Raw genomic sequence first — 19,660 nt, forward strand, 5'->3', positions numbered from 1 at the left:
AAAAAAAAAAAAAAAGAAAATATACCGGAAGATTTATGAGCCTTTGATGATTAAGAGCTCTTCCGTATGTATTTGTATGGCACCCATATTCAGCATCTAATAAGACAATTTTACAAACTGTAATAAAGATGGGAGCTATTTCAAGATACAATTCTGAAAAACAGACTTCTATGTAAGAAGCCAATTTAGGAAGAAACCAACATAAACAATAGTAACTTGTGTGATCAAGTGAAGCATCTTTTTAATTTTGAATAATGAAGATGTCAAGCCAAATGCTAGAGTAGTTTAACTTAATTAGGTGGCCAATTTTTCCAGGCATCCTTTCATTTCCCATTGAAAACTCAGCTCGTATGCAAGGGAACAAGCGCAATTTTGTCTGTAATGAATACCTCCGGGACTGCACAGAGTCATCGCTTGGATTTTACACTGCGGACTGGTTTGAGTAACTAGTTTGGGCTTGTTAAGATGCCAGACTTTGTTGGACTAACTAGATTAATCAAAGCAGGACAGCTTTATTACTTGACTGGGTCAGTGGTCAAAAAGTTAAGTTGATTTTACTCCTGACATTTCTGCCAAGAGGAATCAATCTAAAGGTAATTGGTCTAATTTCTAGTTCAAATTTATCACAATCATAGAAATTTTACAAACACTAATAAAGAGATATTCCCCCACCCCAAAAAATGCTCTTAAAATATTTTCTTTTATACTGTTTTCGCTTGCCCCTTTCTCTTGCTTCATTTATACCCTGATCTGGAAATTTTTCATATTAGGAAAATATAATTGAACGATATGCAGCTACTGATATGTATGCAAATCTGAAGGTATTCTAATTCTAGCAGTAGATTTCAGAGAAAATTATGCAACAAGGAACTTGCAGCACCCTATTGGTTCACTGTTACTGCACTGCTGCTGACAGACAGCAGTAGGACACTACTGTAAGAATGCCTATTTTTATCAAGTTTATTATCACATTAATTCTTTGAGCTTCGTGCTTGCAAGATTCTCCAAGGAGGAGGACATTCTGTAAATGTCTCATGGAGGAAAAACCCAGAAGAGAACCTACTGGAACCGAATTGACAGGGCTGAGTTTGCTATACGTCCTGCTGTGCAGGGCCTAGAACCATGACACTCCAAAGACTAAAATAAGTAGTGTGATTAAAAAATGCCCACGGAGGATTTTCATCAATGCACTTATTTTTCAACAATGCCGCATACCTCTAATATTTTCGATATTATTCTGAGTTCAGGAAATACAGAGAAAAACAAGACCTAGATCCCATTCTTAATGTCTCACAGTCTAATGCAAAAAACAGAAAAACCAGTCAGTGAAGATGGCCACAGAGGGACAAAGAGCTCAGTAACTTCGACGTGTAGGCGATGGGTCCAAAGGCATTGCGTTCTTCTCGTGGTTCCTTTAATGACCATTCAGGCAACAGTGAGGAGAAATGGAAAGGCCCCAATAAGGGTAAAATAATGAGAGTAGGGTAAGATGAGTTAAAGTGAAACTGTGAGGCCCACTGAAAGGGCAGTAATTATGCAGATGGAAAAGATGGTACAGCTTTATAAGTTATGCAGAAAACAAAAAAAGTAGAATCTACACTATCTGGTGATTAGCCAAGCTGGGTGCAAAGGAAGGTTCTTGTCAGGGGAGAACTGATTTATTGGAAATGTGGTTCAGGCAAGTAACATAAGCTTCTCCAAAATCTAACTGACACTGACAAACCAGATTGCCCAATCAAGTGATTATTATTATTTTTTATCTAGAAACATCAGTCCTCCTTAACCTTTTCCATATGGTACCCAGACAGAGGCACGGATGGGAAGAAAAGCACTCCTACCAAGGGAGCTGGTAGAAAATGCCACTGGCACGGGCACACAGTTCAATACGGGGGGGGGGGGGGGGAAGGACAGCAGAGCCAGGAAGCATCTAAGAAGATATTCTTGTACCAGCTATAACAACAACGGACACACAAAACTGAAAAACAAAATATAATAACTCTGATGATGTCGGAAGTTCTTATTGAGAGAACCAAGCTCTCCTTGCCTAATTTGAAGTTTCTCTCAAGATTTTCCTTGCATTTGACTCAAGCAAACATTCAGATCTTGATTACCAGAGCATATTAAGAACTACACAGAGTACTATAATTCTAGAGGTTGGAGAAAGGATCTCAAGTTGTGGAGAAAAGTACAAGCCCCAAAGAATGTGTACTTGCATGGCTGAATGTGTATGGAGGAGAGTCTGCGCTCAGGTGAGAAGCCCCATCCATGGCCACCATGTGGTCCTGTGCTCTGAGACATAGTCACTGAAAACACAGGTGGCAAGTTATGAAGGAGAATGGGGGGAATGTGTGATGCTCTGCTGCCAGTCCTCCTTTCTTCTCTCCCGTTCGTTGGCCCACTCACAGAAGGCAGACATTTTGTAGTGATGTGATTCAAATTCTAATCGCAATAGAAAAACAGCTGAATGTTTTTAAATTAAAGTACTACATGTCTAGTACACTTACAGCTACTATAGGAAAAAGCGACTCCATAGCCCATGAAGAGCAGCAGAGTACAGAAGCTATGCACACTTATTGCATACTAGAGCAGTTTATGATGGGGTGGTATATTTAATTCAGGAGTTGCTGATCAATTATAAAATCAAATGCAAAAATTGTTTGAAGGGCTTTTTATACACTAGCTTAAGAGGTATAACATGCACATGGTAGCTAGTGCCAAAGAACCTTTTGGGACTGTCTAAAAGAATATCATTAATTTCTACAGTGTGCTTCTGTTTCTGGAGCAATTCCAGCATTGGCTTTCTATAAAAAATGATTTCAAGTATAGAATGATACGATTTGCTCGCAGCAACATCACAGGAGCAGGAGTGCACCATATGTTGCTACTTAGCAACTTCATCTCTAAGTCCCAAAGCATGTACTGATTTGAAAATTGAACAGGAATTATCATTGTGGTTCTGTGAGGCAAATTGTCTTGGATTGCTAAACTATGCAGATGTTTGATGTTCTGTAGGAAAAAGAACAAAACTATTTTTCCCCATGGCAGGATGACTAAAGTCTTATTTATGATCACCTAAAGAGGTATTATGATTAAAATTTCCCAAAAGATTATCAGGTAATGAATTCTTGAACACACTACCTTCCAGTAAACAAAAAGAATGTCAACTGTAAAGCTCAGCTCAAACCAAACAATGTTTACAATTTGTGAAATTTAATTCCCTCTTGGTATATATATTACCTTACTTGAGTCTACCTTTTTAAAATAGTAATTTCTACAAACACTTTTATATATGTAAAGTTATTGTAAAAAAGAGTCTGCTTCAGGAACATAAACCTACCATATTTTTCAAAAACACAAATGTATCTGGTGCTCTCTACTCCTCCATAAGTTATCACTGATATTTAAGCCTTTTTTTTTACTAAACTCAAAAAGAAGAAAAAAAGGTTTGCTGTCTGATTTAGTCAGGCTGAATATTATGTAAGATACAGTAAAAAAAATCTAAGGAGGTCAGCTGTTATGATAAATATGCTCTGCCTTTTTAATCCTTTACCTAAAACTCTTTAAGACAGTCATAATCATTACCTGAAAGGGAGCAGCTGCTTTATAACAGCAATCACTTATTGAGTTTGTGTTTCTGCTGTTTCAAACAAATTCAATTAGCCCGTACACTTCAAAACCCTAAAGGCACATAAGAGATGATGCCGGGCTGCTTTAATCCAATAGTAATTCTAAACTTGTCAGTACAGTTTGGGGATTGATGGTTAGAAGAAACTTAATAACAATATTTTTCATTTTTTAATCAAACAATGCTATTTAGAACTACATATGGATTTGGGAGAGTACTTAGCTGAACAGATTCGGTTAAGTAATTGTATACACACCGCTTGACTTGCAAAGGCATTCTTAAGAGTAACCCGCTGACCTGGGTGGCAGGAGCCTAGGAAGGACCACTGAGTGCTGCAGTGCCTGTCCGGCCCAAAGACAGCATGGATCACTGTGGACTGGAAAGGCAAATGAAGCTCTTGGGACTTTAGGGCCTGCCTCAGCTTGGGTTACACATGCGACATTTAGAGAAAGTTCAAAATCTCACAGAGTATCGCCCTAACATATACATTCGATTTAATACACTGACAACCACCAGGAAGAAGAAGAGGTGTGTATCTGTCTCCAAGCCCCATTTCCCTCTCAGGTATCAGAACTATTTGGGTAGATGTGTAAACATTGAAAACTACCATCTTGGTGATTATGCTTCGGCTGACGGTATAGGAAAGACCAGGATGCCACGGCTTTTTCTGTCCCAGAAGAAAAATGTTCAAGTCTATAAAGTGCTCCTGTGAACTTGCCTCACTGCACATTCATTTATTTACGTTTGCTTATAATATTCTTATTTTTAAGTAACACAGATTCTGTCGGGCAGTTCTAAGTTTACTTTAAATGCACTCTCTAGACGAAAGGTCCTGTTCTTAAGTCTCCAAAAAGAAAACAACCAACCACTTACTTTTGTAAAGGCAGCCATTTATATCTTCAGTGCACCCGTGTTGTCACTGTTATGATCAAATACCTTGTCAACGAGCTCCAGTGAAGAGGACATAAATATGTCCTTGAAGGGTTGCAATCATATGCATTTTGACCTAAAAACTATCCTCCTCCCCCATGGGCTGGTAAGCAGTATTAGCATCCACTGGGCCACTGTGGTACTAGCACAGCTCACTGACCACGTGATTCTGGTAATGAACAGAGCATGTGGTTGAAAACAGCCCCAACAGTTGATAATTACAGCTATTTGTGACATGTATAGCTTCTAATGATTAACTCATCTACAAGCAGAAGCAGAAATAACCTGCACCTGTAAAGACTTTATTTCCTAAAGGTAAAACAACTGTTTAGGAGAGAGCATGCTGGCAAAACAGCTGCTTGGCATTCTGGAGAGGAAACAAGGTAGTAGCTTTCAACAAACGCTAACTCTGATGTTTTATCAGTGCTATCTCATTAACTGGAAACAAGGCTTAAATGCTTTGTTTATAAATTATGATTATTCCTGATTGAGGCAGTTACTGATAGTGCTACTCATTTGCAATGCAACTCTTTGAATTTGTTTAATTACAATTTGAAACAAGGCAGAGAAGATTAATTAACCCACCTGGCTGGCTGGCACATAGTCCTGGCTCGGCTCGGTCATGTTCATGTACATGTTCGCACCGTCAAACTGTGAATGAAATAATAAACATTCAGCAATCTGGACTGTGTCTATTATTTTGTTGCTGTTATTCAGCAATGAACTGAAAAACAATAAGCAAAAAAAAAAATACTGTGTTTGGGAATATGAAAAATCTATCACAGCAAGAAAGCCACCTCTTTTCTTCGATGTTTCTGTTGTCATCCTTACTGACAGTGGATGTCTGTGATTGGAAGCAATTAGTGATCTAGTAATTACAGCAAGCAAGCAAGAAATAAATGGTTTCCTTTCATCTACAATCTGTTTTAAAACAAAATGGCACATATATACATATATATAGATAGACAGAGCAGCTCGCCTGTAATGAAGTATTAAATGAATGGTGTGGTGTGTGAAGGAAAAGATAATGGAAAAGACTCTGAGGCACAGCTCCGTGCCTTCTGAATTTAGCTCTCAAAAATAGAAAAGTGCAGTTTTCACAATAGATAAAAACCAGCTTCATCATTGCAACTGTATGATTAAAAAATTAATTTTGTGATATTCAAAAAGAGCATGTAGCCCATAGCCATGGTTAAGAATGGCAATAAGAGTAAATAACAATAAAATCACACAAGCTGAGGATTACATTTTCATCTTTGAAATTTTCTAAAGATGAGTTAATACAAGTCTTACAAATGTATAGCAACATGCACACGGTGAAGCCAATGAGTGTAAGAACAAGACTGAAGGAATAAATTCACAGGGACCGGCAAATTGCAAGTGCCTCGGGTAGTTTAAACAACAGCAAAGTACTTTTATTAGTCGTGTGTTTTGTGTCTCTTTTGTACTTTTATGCAGTAGATACCCCCTTCCACTAGTACGCCTCGCTCCTCAGCTATCTTCCACCCCGATAAATGGATAAATATCCCTTTTTAGTAAGATAAATGTTTTCACAAAGAAACAATCCAACATACTAAATCATTTAAAGAGCTTGGTAAAAATATACATTTACAGAGAGACTAATTTCAGGTATGTAAGCCCAACCTACTATTATTAAGTCAATTCTAAGTCACAGCAACCCTATGTAGGGTTTTCCAGGTAGTAAATCTGTATGGAAGCAGCCTCCACTGTCTCCTGTAAAGTAGGTGGTCAGTTTGAACTGCCCACCTTGCAATTAGTAGTCTACCCAACAGAACCACCTAGAGTCCTTAAGTTTAGACAGAGTAATGTGAAAAGTTGAAAAATTACTCCTTAAAACGAAGCCATGTTATTGATAATGATGCAAGCATTCTTCATTTTCATACTTTATCTACTGTCAAAAAGTGTATTAAGTACATAGTTTTCTGCCAGCTATGATGTGGGAAGTACAGAGAGTTACACCAACACGAGGTACATGCCAAGAGAGCCACACTGTATTCAGCATGGCAGGGGCCCTCAAGAGTCACATAGCACCAGCTGTCGAAGCAGAGCTATCCCCAAACACCCTGAGCCACTCACTAGCATTAGGTTCGAAGAATCAAAGATTTCTGCACACATCGCCCTCTAAAAACACTTCAGGTCAGGTGAACAACTTATCTAAATAGCCATGAAGGCACATCCTCATCGCTAGCACACGTTACAATAAGCACCCCTAGAAAGGAAGGGTTAGAGGTCTGCATTGCTTTGTCAACTCGCAATCAGTTGCCGGGATTCAAGTGACTTACCAGAGTTTGCTTCTCCGTCTGGTTCAGTTGACTCTTTTTTCTACCCAAATCCTTGAGTCAATCTGCCTGGGGCTCCTAGCAATCCCCAGACCTGACAAAGAGCCTCTTCCTTCAGCAGTTCTGTGCCCTAGGTGAGCGCACTGGGTTGTTTGCAAAGGTTTTTATATTTAAGATTCCAAGAAACCATTTAAAGTTTGGTCTGTTTCTCTTGACTGTTCACAAACTAAACTGAAGTAACACCGTTAATCAAATACTTAATTGCAGATGCATATTTTATAAATGTGTTACTTTCTATTTCATGTTGTCTCATTTTCTAAATCTGGTGTCATTTTTGTGCCAATGAAGTCTTCGGAGTTTTGGTTTTAGGCTATCCAAAGTGCATACTAATTCCGAATAGTCAGCGTTTTTGTCTTTGGTAAAGACACTGCCATCAAAAGGTATCATGGCAGCAGATAATTAATAACGAGCCAAGGCTGAAATATCACTGTTACAATAAAACTATTGTAAGTATTATAATCATAATAGTTTCATAAAAGGTAGTACATTTTATGGCCTAGCCACCTGAACTTTTGCAGGTATTAACTGGTATGCATTAACCTATTTAATCTTCATAACCACCAAGAATTAAGTGCTGTTATTTAAAAGTTACAAAGGAAGAAATGGATTTAAAGAGAAGTTAAGTTATACAAGGGTAGTAAGTCTAAAAGTACTAAGGTGAGCACCAGACTTCCAGTACATACAATTCTGGGTTTCCTCCAAAGAAAACACGTTGAAGTGTGTTCTGTGATCGGTAGATGGCTGTAGTTAAGTTCCATCAGTAATGCACTTGTTTGGGCTTCATTAGGGTGCCTTCCAAAAAAAAAAATCCAACCCTTATATAGGCCTGTGCTATGGGGGTGATGGCCAGATGTGATGTCTGATGCTCAGGGCTCAGCAAAATGGGCTAGGCTTCCAGAACCCTGAAAACAAGGGGCACACCCCTAAATACACTTGTTTTCTACTTCACTTTCATTGGCCAACAAGCTGCCAAGAACAAAAACACCTGGTTTATAGAGACGGCTATGGATGACAGTGAAAGTCCCAATTCTCTTTTCAGGGTCCCTACATGGATTAAGCTTCTGGTGAGTCCCCTCTGACCACGGACCACAGATGGGAATAGCCTCACTATCAGACAGAGTGCACTGGAAAGTGGATTCATGCAGATGCTGTTAGGATAACATGTAATACCTTATCATTTGATCTCCCTTTTGACTCATTTTAAAACTGTTTCCGATTTTGTTTGTTTTTATTTGTTTCAATTTTTAATATTTTCTACTTTTTTTGGATTGAGGTCTTTCTCTGTTACTGTTGTGTATGTGTTTCTGTCATGAAATCAAGGTCAGGTAAATCTCCAGGGACAGCAAGTGGATTAATTACTTCACAGGAGTATGGCAAGGAGGTTGGGAGGAAATGGGAGCTAATAACAATGATTATAAGAAAAAGACAATGTTACAAATTGAGGTGGATGGTGGCACTACTCTTTAAAATGTGACAGAATTATTGAATTGCATAATATATTAATTATATGTCAAAACTGTTTTTAAAAGTTTTCTAGGAAAAGAACATTCTATTCAAAAATTCAGTCAAAGCAATGGCTTCTACGGAGATCTGTTGGGCTTGTTAAATTCACTGAGCAGAAGGGTATGGAGACAGTTCTTATGACTCTTTGGAAGGCTGATTTTCTTAAAGGACACAGGCCAATTATAGGGGCTTATTAGGAGGAAGTTTTTTTGTTTTTGTTTTTTATGACAACGGTGTTCATGAGAAAAAAAGACCAGGGAAGTTGCACAGAGGAATCCCACCCCCAACCCACCCCCATCACAACAATGGACCTGCACATTCTTCAATAGTAGCAAAGATTTTCCTTTGAGAAAACTTTAACCCATCAACCCTACATCCTTGATCTTGCAGTCTTCAGATTTCTTTTTATCTTTTTTGTTCCCCAAAAGTATTCACAATGAACATTTAAAAGAAATAAACTCAAGTCCTTAAGAATGTCAAAACTGCAGTTTTGATGTGGTCTGAATTACAGAGTGTGAAATTCTTCAGGAAAGTGTTGGAGAGGTAGAAATCTCACCTTCAGAAATGTATCAATTTAGATGAAAGATATATTGAGAAATAATAGCTTCACATTTTGATATTTTTGTTTAATTAAACTTTCTATGATTTTGTAGCATTTTAAAAAAACTTTCATATAATCAAAGACATACAGCTCATAATAGGCAGATCTGGGATTCAAATCCAGGCAACTTCACTTCCTAGCCCACGGATTGAATCTCAATGCATTCTATTCCCGATTGAATCTCAATGCATTCTATTCCCGATTAAATCTCAATGCATTCTATTCTGAAGCAAACTGATGACCCAGCTATCAATTCTGAAAACGATTTCACTAAGTTATCCAGGCATAGTTTTGCCAGTACCTCAGTGATGTGTTACAGTATTGCCTACTGTGAAATTCCAAAAACAAGTATCCTAGGGAGCTGTCAATGGAGTCATCAGTCTGGCAGAATATCCCTTCATGATGGACAACTGAGTTACAAGACTCAGAGGGGTCTTCTGTTGGCACAATGATATATAAACTCCTCCAAAATCTTATTTCTGGAGGGTCTACAGTGTCAAAATGCCTGAAAAGATGTTCATCTCATGCTATTGCTTGCTCAGAGAGTCTCTGCCCATCTCTACCACTCTAGTCCCCTCCTTATGCCCCAGTCACAGCCCTTTGTCCAGGATGCCTTCCTGCTGCTTTCCTGACACTCCTCAGTTCCCCAGAGTAAGGTCTCAGAGCTCCAGCTGAGTGTGTATCAACCCTCTGTTTCTGGTAGTGTTGGATTAATCAATAAGCGAAGTCAGCACAGGATTACTTATATTAATTTACTAATCTGTAGTGAACAATTCTGCCACATCACAGATTCCACTTCAAGCTATGGCTGGCATCTGCCCATTTCTCAACCCCAGAGCACTTTCCTATGGAACCAAAGCCTCATCAATTTTACAATTCCTGTGCCCTCTCGTAATTCATAGTATAGTAGAGTTCGACACTTCACCACTGTGGTAGTTGATTTGATGTCAATTTGCAGATGTATGAAAGTATAGGCGTGGAATCCAATCTGTCAATCAGGTCACAGCCAGATGATGCCTACCAATGGGGTGTGGCCTTCTTAGAATTGGGGGGGGGGAGGGAGGGAGGGTGAGGAGGAATGGGCACCTCCCTCTCTGCCCCTTTCTCGGGCTCTTGCCACTCACCCCAAGGGCTGCCTCTGTCCTGCCATGTTTCTACCAACCTGGGGTCCACACAACTATAGATCCACTAGCCTGTTAGCTTCCTGCATTCTGTGTCACTGCCTGTGGCAGTGTGAGTCCGAGTATCAGACTTAGGCACGTGATTTGGACTGGGCTTGGATGCCTTCTTGATACATAATTACTTCTTGAAAAAAAGCTCTTTGTTATACATAGATGGGTATCACTGGGTTTGTTTCTCCAGGAAACCCGGTCTGACACAATGACAAATGTATTTTCCCTAGGGATGAAACCTGCCCCCGAACCAACGATGAATTACCCAATTAGCAAGGGAAGCACAGGTTTACTTGTGCTTACTGACTAATTTGTAGTAAGCAATTTCATATGTTTTTCATACTGCTTAAATATCATGAAAATGATAAAATCATATACAGATATCTATAATGGGAAAAGTAGGGACTCCGATCCTACAGTCCGTTGTACATAACTGCTCTGCACACTCTCCTCGGTGGGAGGCAGACCACTATGATGATACTACTCTGACGATCCTGCTTTGGGACACGAGGATCAGGTATTGACCAGTTGCCATGGAGTTGTCCCCAACTCATGGCAACCTTCTATGTGTCAAAGTAGAAGTTCCCTGTACTGCTTACAATGACTCATTTTTTTGGAAAGTAGGCTATCAGAGCTTTCTTCTGAGGAGCCTCAGTGTGGATTTGAACTACTGATCATTCAGTTAGCAGTTTGGCATTTAATTGTCATGCCATCAGGGCACCTATATTTAAATTTACTAGGCTTAATTTCCTTAAATTTTAATTAAAAATTTTAAGGATTAAACAGACCGACTTATTGATATCTAAGTTTAAATGGCCTCAACCCCGGATCAGCCTTACAGACCAAGGGCTTTCCTTCTCCGACTGTGCTTTTATTTCCAGCACCAGGGGATGCAATCACATAAAAAGCTATTGGTAATCTTCTGCTACAGTTTTTGGAAATTGTTTTTAGAGGATATTAACCAAACCCATAATCCCAGAGAGCTTTTCCAAACTAGGATATTATTTCTTCTATTTAAAAACTGACATACAGCAATGTTGGAACATATTGAATGATGAGCAAAAACCACAAAATCAAGAAAAACTGAAGTGAGAATGTGAAGTATAAATCAATCACACACTGGTACAGAATATGGGATCTTTTTAGGGAAAACATTCAAAGAAAACCAGAAAATTGTGGCTGAGACGGGAAAAATTGAATGGAAATCAAGAAACAGTACTGCCTTGTACTGCCCATAACAAGGGAACCTTACATCCCTGTTTATTTTTCAGAAGAAATATTTGATACTTTAATTTGAAAAAGAGAAAAGTTAAAATTGGAAATATGTCACAGAGAGTTAATTTCCTTAGGTGATGCATAAATCATTATAAGAGACAACAGTGTCCTTCCAAAAGTTTCCATTTTTATATTACTCTGCCTAATATAAGATTACAAGCCATCTACTTTTTTGGTAGTCTGAGGAATAACTTCAGTTTGGGGTAACAGAGTCAAAGACTTTTGGATCACGGAAGGCGCTTTAGAAGCTGTAAGCACAGAGGGCAGGACGAGACCATGCAGAGAAGCATGACTGCCCTGGCAGCTCACATGGACAACAGCATGAATCCAGGAGAAAATACGATTCTTACTCCTCGCATCTCCTACACATCTTCACAATCCTCAGGGGGGAAATGCAGGAGACACGGAGGAAGGTACACTTGTCCATTTATCCTACAGTTTCAATGCTGAATGTGTGGATGCATGATACTTGAATCCATTTGCTTCCATGGGAGCACCTGCTGAATGGAGCCGTGGTGAACACAGGAGGCCTGTCAGGGTAGCTCATGCTGAAAGCGAGAGACCAGGCAGTGTGGAGGATATCAACACAGGAATCAAAGAGAGCTGGGTGACACTGCTGGCCCTTTGTTTGGAAATGTGTCACAACTAGGGAGCACACAGTGCTGGGCTAGGAAATAGAAGCCCCTCTCACTTGGGTTTCTGTCTCTCACCATGAATGAGAAACATTTTACTACAGATCTGAAGAGTCCCCATAGGAAATATGGAATGGTTGTGTAACTGGGAGGGTGGATGGAGGCAGAGAAGACTAGGCCCCAAATTTAGAATCGAGACTCCACTTGAATCAGGGTTTTATATTCTTATTTTGCCCACGTGATACCCTTATTTGGGGAGGAATTCCACATTATGTTCCCTTTGCTAACTCTGATGACAGACATTTCCAACCATCACACTACATTTCTCCCAAAGCTATCCTAGTGCAAGCCCTCCTGCAATATGGCTCAATACAGGCACCTGGAGGCCAGCAGGCTGGCTCTGCTGCCATGGCGTGGCTAAGATGCGGTGGACTGTTTAAGGAAGCACACTCAACTTGTTGATTCCAACGAGTACTGCATTATCTTTCACAGTGACCTCACCCTCCAAGAAGTCCTAGCGACACAGTGGTTTAAGTGAACCAGAAAGCTGTTCACCACAAGGTCCGAGGCTTAAACTCCCCAGCTTCTCCCTGGGAGAAAGCTATGACACAGTGTGTTCCATAAAACTGAAGCCTTGGGAAAGCTAGCAGGCAGTTCTACTACATCCTATGGTGTCACTCTGAGTTAGACTCGACTTACAGGCAACGAGTTTGGTTTCATAGGTTCTATACCTTTCACCTACTTATGATGATGATTTATGTAGCTTTGGATGCAGTTACACTAAACTATATTAAGGTATTGATTTTGCATAACAATCTTAGAATGTATATGTGCTGCCGAAGCGAGCACGACAATCTTAGAATGTAATGACTATTAATATCTCCATTTTATAGATGACAAAACTGAGACCAAAAGGAATTAAGCAACTTCCTAGTTAATTACCAATTATGTACCACTTTGATCTACTCAGCTTATCCAGCTTCAGTCTTTGGTTCCTAGCTTTGCTTCCTGGCCAGAGGGCTTTACACCATTCCTCTGGCCATGACAGCCCAGTAGACACAGCTCCTGCTACTGTCTTAACTACAGATCAGCATGCCCCTCAGGGTGGCACCACAGAGATGGCACCTATATCTGGCCCAGAGAAGAGGAGGCACTGGCTTCCCCAGAGTCTAATAGGAAGGGCTGGGTAACACAGCCACAGTGTGTGTCAGAATTACTGTCCAGTGGAAGAAGCACTGGTGGTGTAGGCTGCTAACCTCCAGGTCAGCAATTCAAAACCACCAGCTGCTCCTCAGGAGAAAGAGAGGGCCTTCTAATCTGACACAGTGTTGCAGTTTCAGGAACACACTGGGGCAGTTCTACCCAGCCCTACAGGGTCACTGTGAGTCGGCATTGACTGGATGATAGTGAATTTGGTTTTTTGGTGTTTTGGAGAGGAATAACACCCATCATTCCCTGTAGCTGCTAAAGGATGCCAAGCAATCAGTAGTGATTTGTTGTAAAGCTCTGGGAGCTTTGTAATAAGCCATGTTATACAGGGTTCCCCCTGCTCCCTGCCCCACGTTCTTTCCTTTCTCACGCTTGCTTCGCTGGGCTTACATTGTTTTAGCCTGTGAGTTTTCACCTAAGGTTCAGTCAGTAACCGTCATGCTACACTAATCTCACCCCATCATTGTTCTGGTTTTATGATATTATTTCTATAATTTACTATATTAAGGCTAAGAGTCAACAATTCTATCTTAAATTCATCTGTAAAGACAAAAGCACACTTTGGAAAAAAGTAATGAACAGACAAGTGGCAAGATTTTTCTATTCCATTAAAGAAAGAAAGAGAGAAGGTTTTGAGAAAACTTCACTAACCCTAAATGTCCCATTTTTATTATGCATAGTTTAGAGAGAAAGTTTAACTACAAATCTATTCTGGTGAATTTCATGGAAATACATTTGGTTGGATGAAAATATGTACAATGCTACCTACTTTTGCTAAAATGCTCCCATGAGCTATCAGAAAATTAGAAAGTAATCTTTGATTCAATACATAGACTTTGCTTTTGAAATAACCCCCTAAGTAATTTCTGAATTTCTATATAGCTGTAAAACTATACTGTGCAGATGAAACTCGGTGCAGTTTGAAATAATGAGTGTACCATACCTCTAACATGTCACCTTGTAGGTAACTCTCTGACTCCTTCTACTAAAGGTTCAATTTGAGAAGCACACTCAAAATTGCTGGCAATCCTTATCTATGGTCACTTATTTCTATATTAGATCAGCTTTCAGCTCAGTTGACACAACACCTAAATGCAGCGTAGAAGTACAATGAGAAGCATGAAATTCTAACTAATGACATGGCGGGCTGGGGGGTGGTACTGGAATGTTAATTCGGTTTTCCTTTTGAAGGTCAGTGGACATTTTTCAGCATCAGAAATGCAGAGAAAAAGTTGGGAATCGACACACCTCTGACATGGAAGAGTCTACTCAGTTCTGAGAACTACCAAGAAAAGAAAAATATGAAACCAGTGAAAGTTCGGAGCAGCAAAAAAGTAACAGACTTAAATGGCAGGTATATTAAAAAGATCACTGAGAAGTGATATTTAGACTTGTTAGTAGGAAATTAGGATTAAAAAGTCACATTTTAAGAAAAAATTTGGAGCAAACAGTTAATGAACTGGTTAATTTGAGATTAAAAGTAAAAGTACAGATATAAGGTGAAAGGTTATTAAAATGGAAAGTCTCACTTCCTTATTGTTATTACTCAGACAAATAACATGGTGACTAAGTGTAATAGTTAAATTACCAAAATAGACGTTGGGTCATTAAAGTCTCCCGAGTGGTAGGACAGGTGTCGCAATGTATTTTCATATACTCGATGAACCTAATCCACCAGACATCTAAGGTGTTCCGTCTAGGGGTACTCTAATTCCTTTTATAGATCATATTTGAACTTTCCCCCCCAGATTCTGGTAAGTTAATGTTTCCTAGCTGAAAATATAGTAACAATTAAGAATTACATTGAATCACAGGATACCAAAAAAAAATCCTTCAAGTCATTGAATTTGAATATGACACTGTCCACTGTGAATGTAAACAAAATACTGTAGCTTTGAGTGTATCTTTCATTTTAAAGAACATGAGAAGTGGCTGACCCATTTATCATACCAAAAGGAGTCTAATCATCAGAAAAGTTAACATCTCCAAATACTATAGTTAGATCTATTTTCACCTTGTTTCTCTTTGATACTTAACCTGTGATCTCATGTCACTTTCCCTGCCGACTTAGCCACTTTATAATTTTTGGAGTTATAGCATTATTGTCCTTGCATCAGCCTAAGGCTTCTCGAATAAGGGGCCTCCTTCCTAAGGCATATTCATTGCTCACCCTTGTAACGTTTCAATTCAGGTTTCTTTTCATTGTCTTATAGAAGTAGTTGTAGCCACTCCTCAGCCATTTCCCCACTTCCCTTTGACTTTGTTTCTTATCAGAATTCTCTCAAACCCTTCAGCCTCCCCTTTGGCAATGTCCTTTTTATAGCTTGTTATGTAGCCAGAAATAGGTTGTAATTGAAACTGGAAGACTTGCTGCTCCAAACAGCATGCCTCATTCAACTCAAAGCTTTATTTATAACGCATGGTGAGGGAGGATGGGCTCTCTTTGTTTTGCTTTCTGGAATGGCACCATCTGATGTTGCTTTGCTGAAAAATTGAGAGAACGAGATACCGTCACATGGCACTATCAGACTTGAGCTGCCTGGCTTGGCGTTGCAGGTACGCTAAAATTAAATGATAATGGACATATTGCAGGGGACAATGTGACATTCATTCGTCTTGTCATCCTTTGCACCTATTGCATGCCAGGTCCCTTTCTCAGCCAGAACATTTACTAAGTGTTTATGATTTGTCAGGTACCTATAAGAAAGAGCCTTAAAGAAGTAATTTGGAAGGAGTAGAGTCAAGTCTCAATGCAGGTTTATGTGATGGCAGAACACCTTATAAGAAAGGATTCGCTAGAAGGAAACACTGTTCTTGTAAAAGAAGGGTATCAAGCAATGTGCATATTCTAAGGATCACAGAGCGACTGCAGACCCAATGAATACAATAGCCATTGTACTAACTATCAGGACAACTCACTTCCTTTTATTATTTCAGCGAACATACCTACTTAATGGTAATGAGTATTTCCTGCAAGGACAGGCTCTATTCGTCAACTTTAATTGGCCCAGAACTAAGTCTAGCAGAGACAGAAAGCTGTTAGGAAGACCATGTACCCCAATGAGCTACAGTGAGTTTGAGACCTGCCTCTGCTCTCTGTAGCTGTGTGAGCGGAGAAGCTGCCCCCTCTGTGCGTCTCAGGACACTACGTCACAGATCTGTGAGAACGACGAGCCCTACACAGGGAGGCCCTGGGTACCATGCACAAGGCTAGCAGGCACATATGAAAGTTCCATACCTTTCTCAATCCTGCCTGGTGACCTAACCAAGTCTCTGTATCTTAAATTCATTCTCAATGCTTTAAATTCTGCAATGGTTCTCTAGGGTTTTTAAGATAAATCTCAGCTTCTTTAGTTTAGAACACAAGTCCTGCAATATACTGCAAGGTATACATGACAACATTCTATCACAAGACTTGGACAACTGTGCCACTTGTTATGCTTCGTGCCACTCCAAATGGTCAGCACCTGTGCCATTCCAAGTGTTAAATATATTTAATATCACCCTGCCGGGGCCTTCTTCGATGTTCTCAGGCCTCTACATTTCCTCTTTGTTTTGTTTCTGCTGGCTGCTGCAAAGTCAGCTTTGACTCATGGTGCTCCCCAGTACAATAGAGTAAGAAGTTTCCCATGCACTGGCTTCCCATCTCTGGCAAGCTCAAGGGTACTGTTATCTCTGTAGATGCCGAGTGCCTCCTGACTCATGTTCCAATACTCTAGGGAATAAGATTCTATTATTATCCATAGGGTTTTTCACAGGCTAATTTCAGGAAGTAGATTGCCAGGCCTTTCTTCTTAATCTGTCTTAGTTTGCAGGCTGCATTGAAAGCTCTCGACCCTGACAGCATGTGAAGGATCAGTAGCTAGCCTCACAAGAACAAACAAGCCACATCAGGAGAACAACCTGACAGGTGAGCAGAGGCCATCCTGCATTAGTGACTTACATGTGGCCAAACAACCTATACCCCTTTGTCTTCCCATCATCTCCTGCTTGGGATACCTGTTCACCTCCTCCCCCTGTACATCACCTCTCTGTATCCTAGTAATACAGTGTCTTTAAAAATATCGTCTAACCTTGGACAGAGTGAAAGGAAGTACCAATAAAAACAAAAAGGGGTACCCCCAAAAAACCAAAGCTCATTTTTTTTTATATGGTGGGATAGTGCACTTGCTGTTTGTTCCATGAGGTCAGATTGTTAATCAAGATTTCTATTTAGAGATTCTGAAAAGACTGTGGAACAGTGTGTGACCAAAAAAAAAAAAGGCCTGATTTGTGGCAGACAGGGAACTGGTTTTGCCACCACAACAGTGCACCTGCTCACACAGCCATCTCAGTGTGCCAGTTTTTGGCAAAAACCACCATGCCTCTTCAGCACATTTGATTCAATATTCTGGGAATGAAAATCATTTCTGATTATTCTGCAGTAACGTTCCCTCTAAGTGCTTTTGTTTCCAAACCAACTTTGCCAATGAGCACTTCTCATATTACAGAAGCATTGGACAAATGCCTCTAGAAACCAAATCACACGTTAGTTTCCCGTATCTTGTAGTACTGCTGCAAGGGAGCTTTCCTCGGTTACGCCAACCGAATAAACTAAGGGGAGTTCACGACACTTTTGAAAATGCAGTGGTGGCAGATAGTCAAGTCCTCAACCTCCTCTTGCATCTTGGTGGTCATTTCAGGGACACACAGTACGTGCTGACTCACTCACACCAAGTTGTTAGGTTTTCTCACACTGGCCTCAAGGTGCTGGTTGACACTTTGCTCTTTGAATCATTGCCAAGTCTCTACTAGTATGTGACTGAGATGCTGGTTGCATTGGCAGAGAGTGGACAGTTTCACCCCCATCATGTGGTCTGTTCCAGCCCAGGGCCTTTTGTTCCCTTGTAAGTACAACAAAGTAGGGTACAATTTAAGAGAGACACCATCATGAGTGGATATTACCGTCATGAGACACCTTCTGGAAGAAGAATACCCAGATTTGAGTCAGTCCTGGCTCAAACATGTCCTTGCAGACTGGTCTTAGGCATGAGAGTGATAATTATATGTTCTTTATTCAATTATTTTAGACTCCAATATGATGCGTGGATGCACTTGCAAACTGTACTGTGCTATAACACACATCCTGTGTTACAGTCTAGACACTATGGCATTTCCTCAACATGGCATGTTGACTGTTTTCATCATTGACTGGAAATATTGATAGGTGAAATCACGCTCAATCTGCCCTAGACTCACTGCCATTGGGTCGATGCTGACACATAGCTACCCTACAGGGCAAAGTAGAACTGCTCTGGCAAGTTTCTTTATAGAAGTAGAAAACGTCATCATTCTCCCCTGGAGTGGCTGATGGTTTCGAACTGCTGACCTTTTGGGTCATAGCCCAATATGTAACCACTTTGGCACAAGGGCTGCTCCTCCTCCTAAGAACAGAGGAGTTATGTGGGCTAATTCTCTTCTGTCTTATCAGGAGTCAAAATTAACTTAGTAGCAATGGGTCTTATGATATAAAACGGTAAAGGTTTCCTATTTTACTTCATGTAGTTTATTAACTTTATACTTCATGTAGTCTATTAACTTTATACAATAAATATAGTTTATAAAGTATATATATAAACCAATAGATATTTTTGATTTTTCTGTATTAAGGTAATGTTCTTTATACGGGTATTTTAAAGAAACTACATCATCTCTACTACTACATATGCTATTGTTTCATATTTCTATTAGAAACATTGTATTACTAATATATCTTGCACATTTCATGTTTACTATGAATATATAATATAATATATATTTTAAACCATTAAATGAATTCATATTAATGGTAGATTAAGTGGCATTAAACTTTTTCTTGACATGCCTTTTGATGAGTTTTGAGCAGAATATACATATTTCAAATGTTATATCTAATGAGTCTTGTCTCCATGAAATCCTTCAGTGTGACTTGAAGTATTAAGCTTGAAACAAATCATTTAAACATATACTGAAGTATGAAAAGGACAGAAACAAAACATTCGAACATGACTAAATTATCTAAAAGAACCTTTTATTTAAAAAGCAAAACAATGTTGCCTATCTTCAGTGCTAACAGCCTTTACTCTCTGGCTAAGCCAATTGTTGACTGCACACGATTTAGGCAAACAATCTTCTTTGGACGTAGGATAGGAAAATATTCCACATCTGATATGCATAGCCCATATCTTTCCACTTCCTATTGTATCCCATTTTTAGAAATTTAATTTTCTTTGTAATATGCCATTACTATTAAGGTCCATAAACTAATGTATAGTTTCTCAAAACATGTACATTACAACTTTTATAATCTCTGCTTTCAAAAACAATCCATTTCC

General features: G+C 39.5%; 1 protein-coding gene across 1 annotated transcript in view; it reads right to left on the reverse strand.

The window, feature by feature from the left end:
* The window catches only part of TOX (thymocyte selection associated high mobility group box), a 245,773-nt gene extending 240,571 nt beyond the window's left edge, over window positions 1–5,202 (reverse strand). Inside the window, exon 1 of the mRNA XM_004697577.2 lies at window positions 5,141–5,202. Coding sequence (XP_004697634.1) covers window positions 5,141–5,191 — 51 coding nt within the window. The 5' untranslated portion in view covers window positions 5,192–5,202. The remainder of the gene's footprint in view (window positions 1–5,140) is intronic.
* Between the last annotated feature and the right edge of the window lie 14,458 nt (window positions 5,203–19,660).

Source organism: Echinops telfairi, unplaced genomic scaffold, assembly GCF_000313985.2.
Source record: "Echinops telfairi isolate 266 unplaced genomic scaffold, ASM31398v2 ScPeMD7_1;HRSCAF=3_0, whole genome shotgun sequence".
NCBI lineage: Eukaryota > Metazoa > Chordata > Mammalia > Afrosoricida > Tenrecidae > Echinops > Echinops telfairi.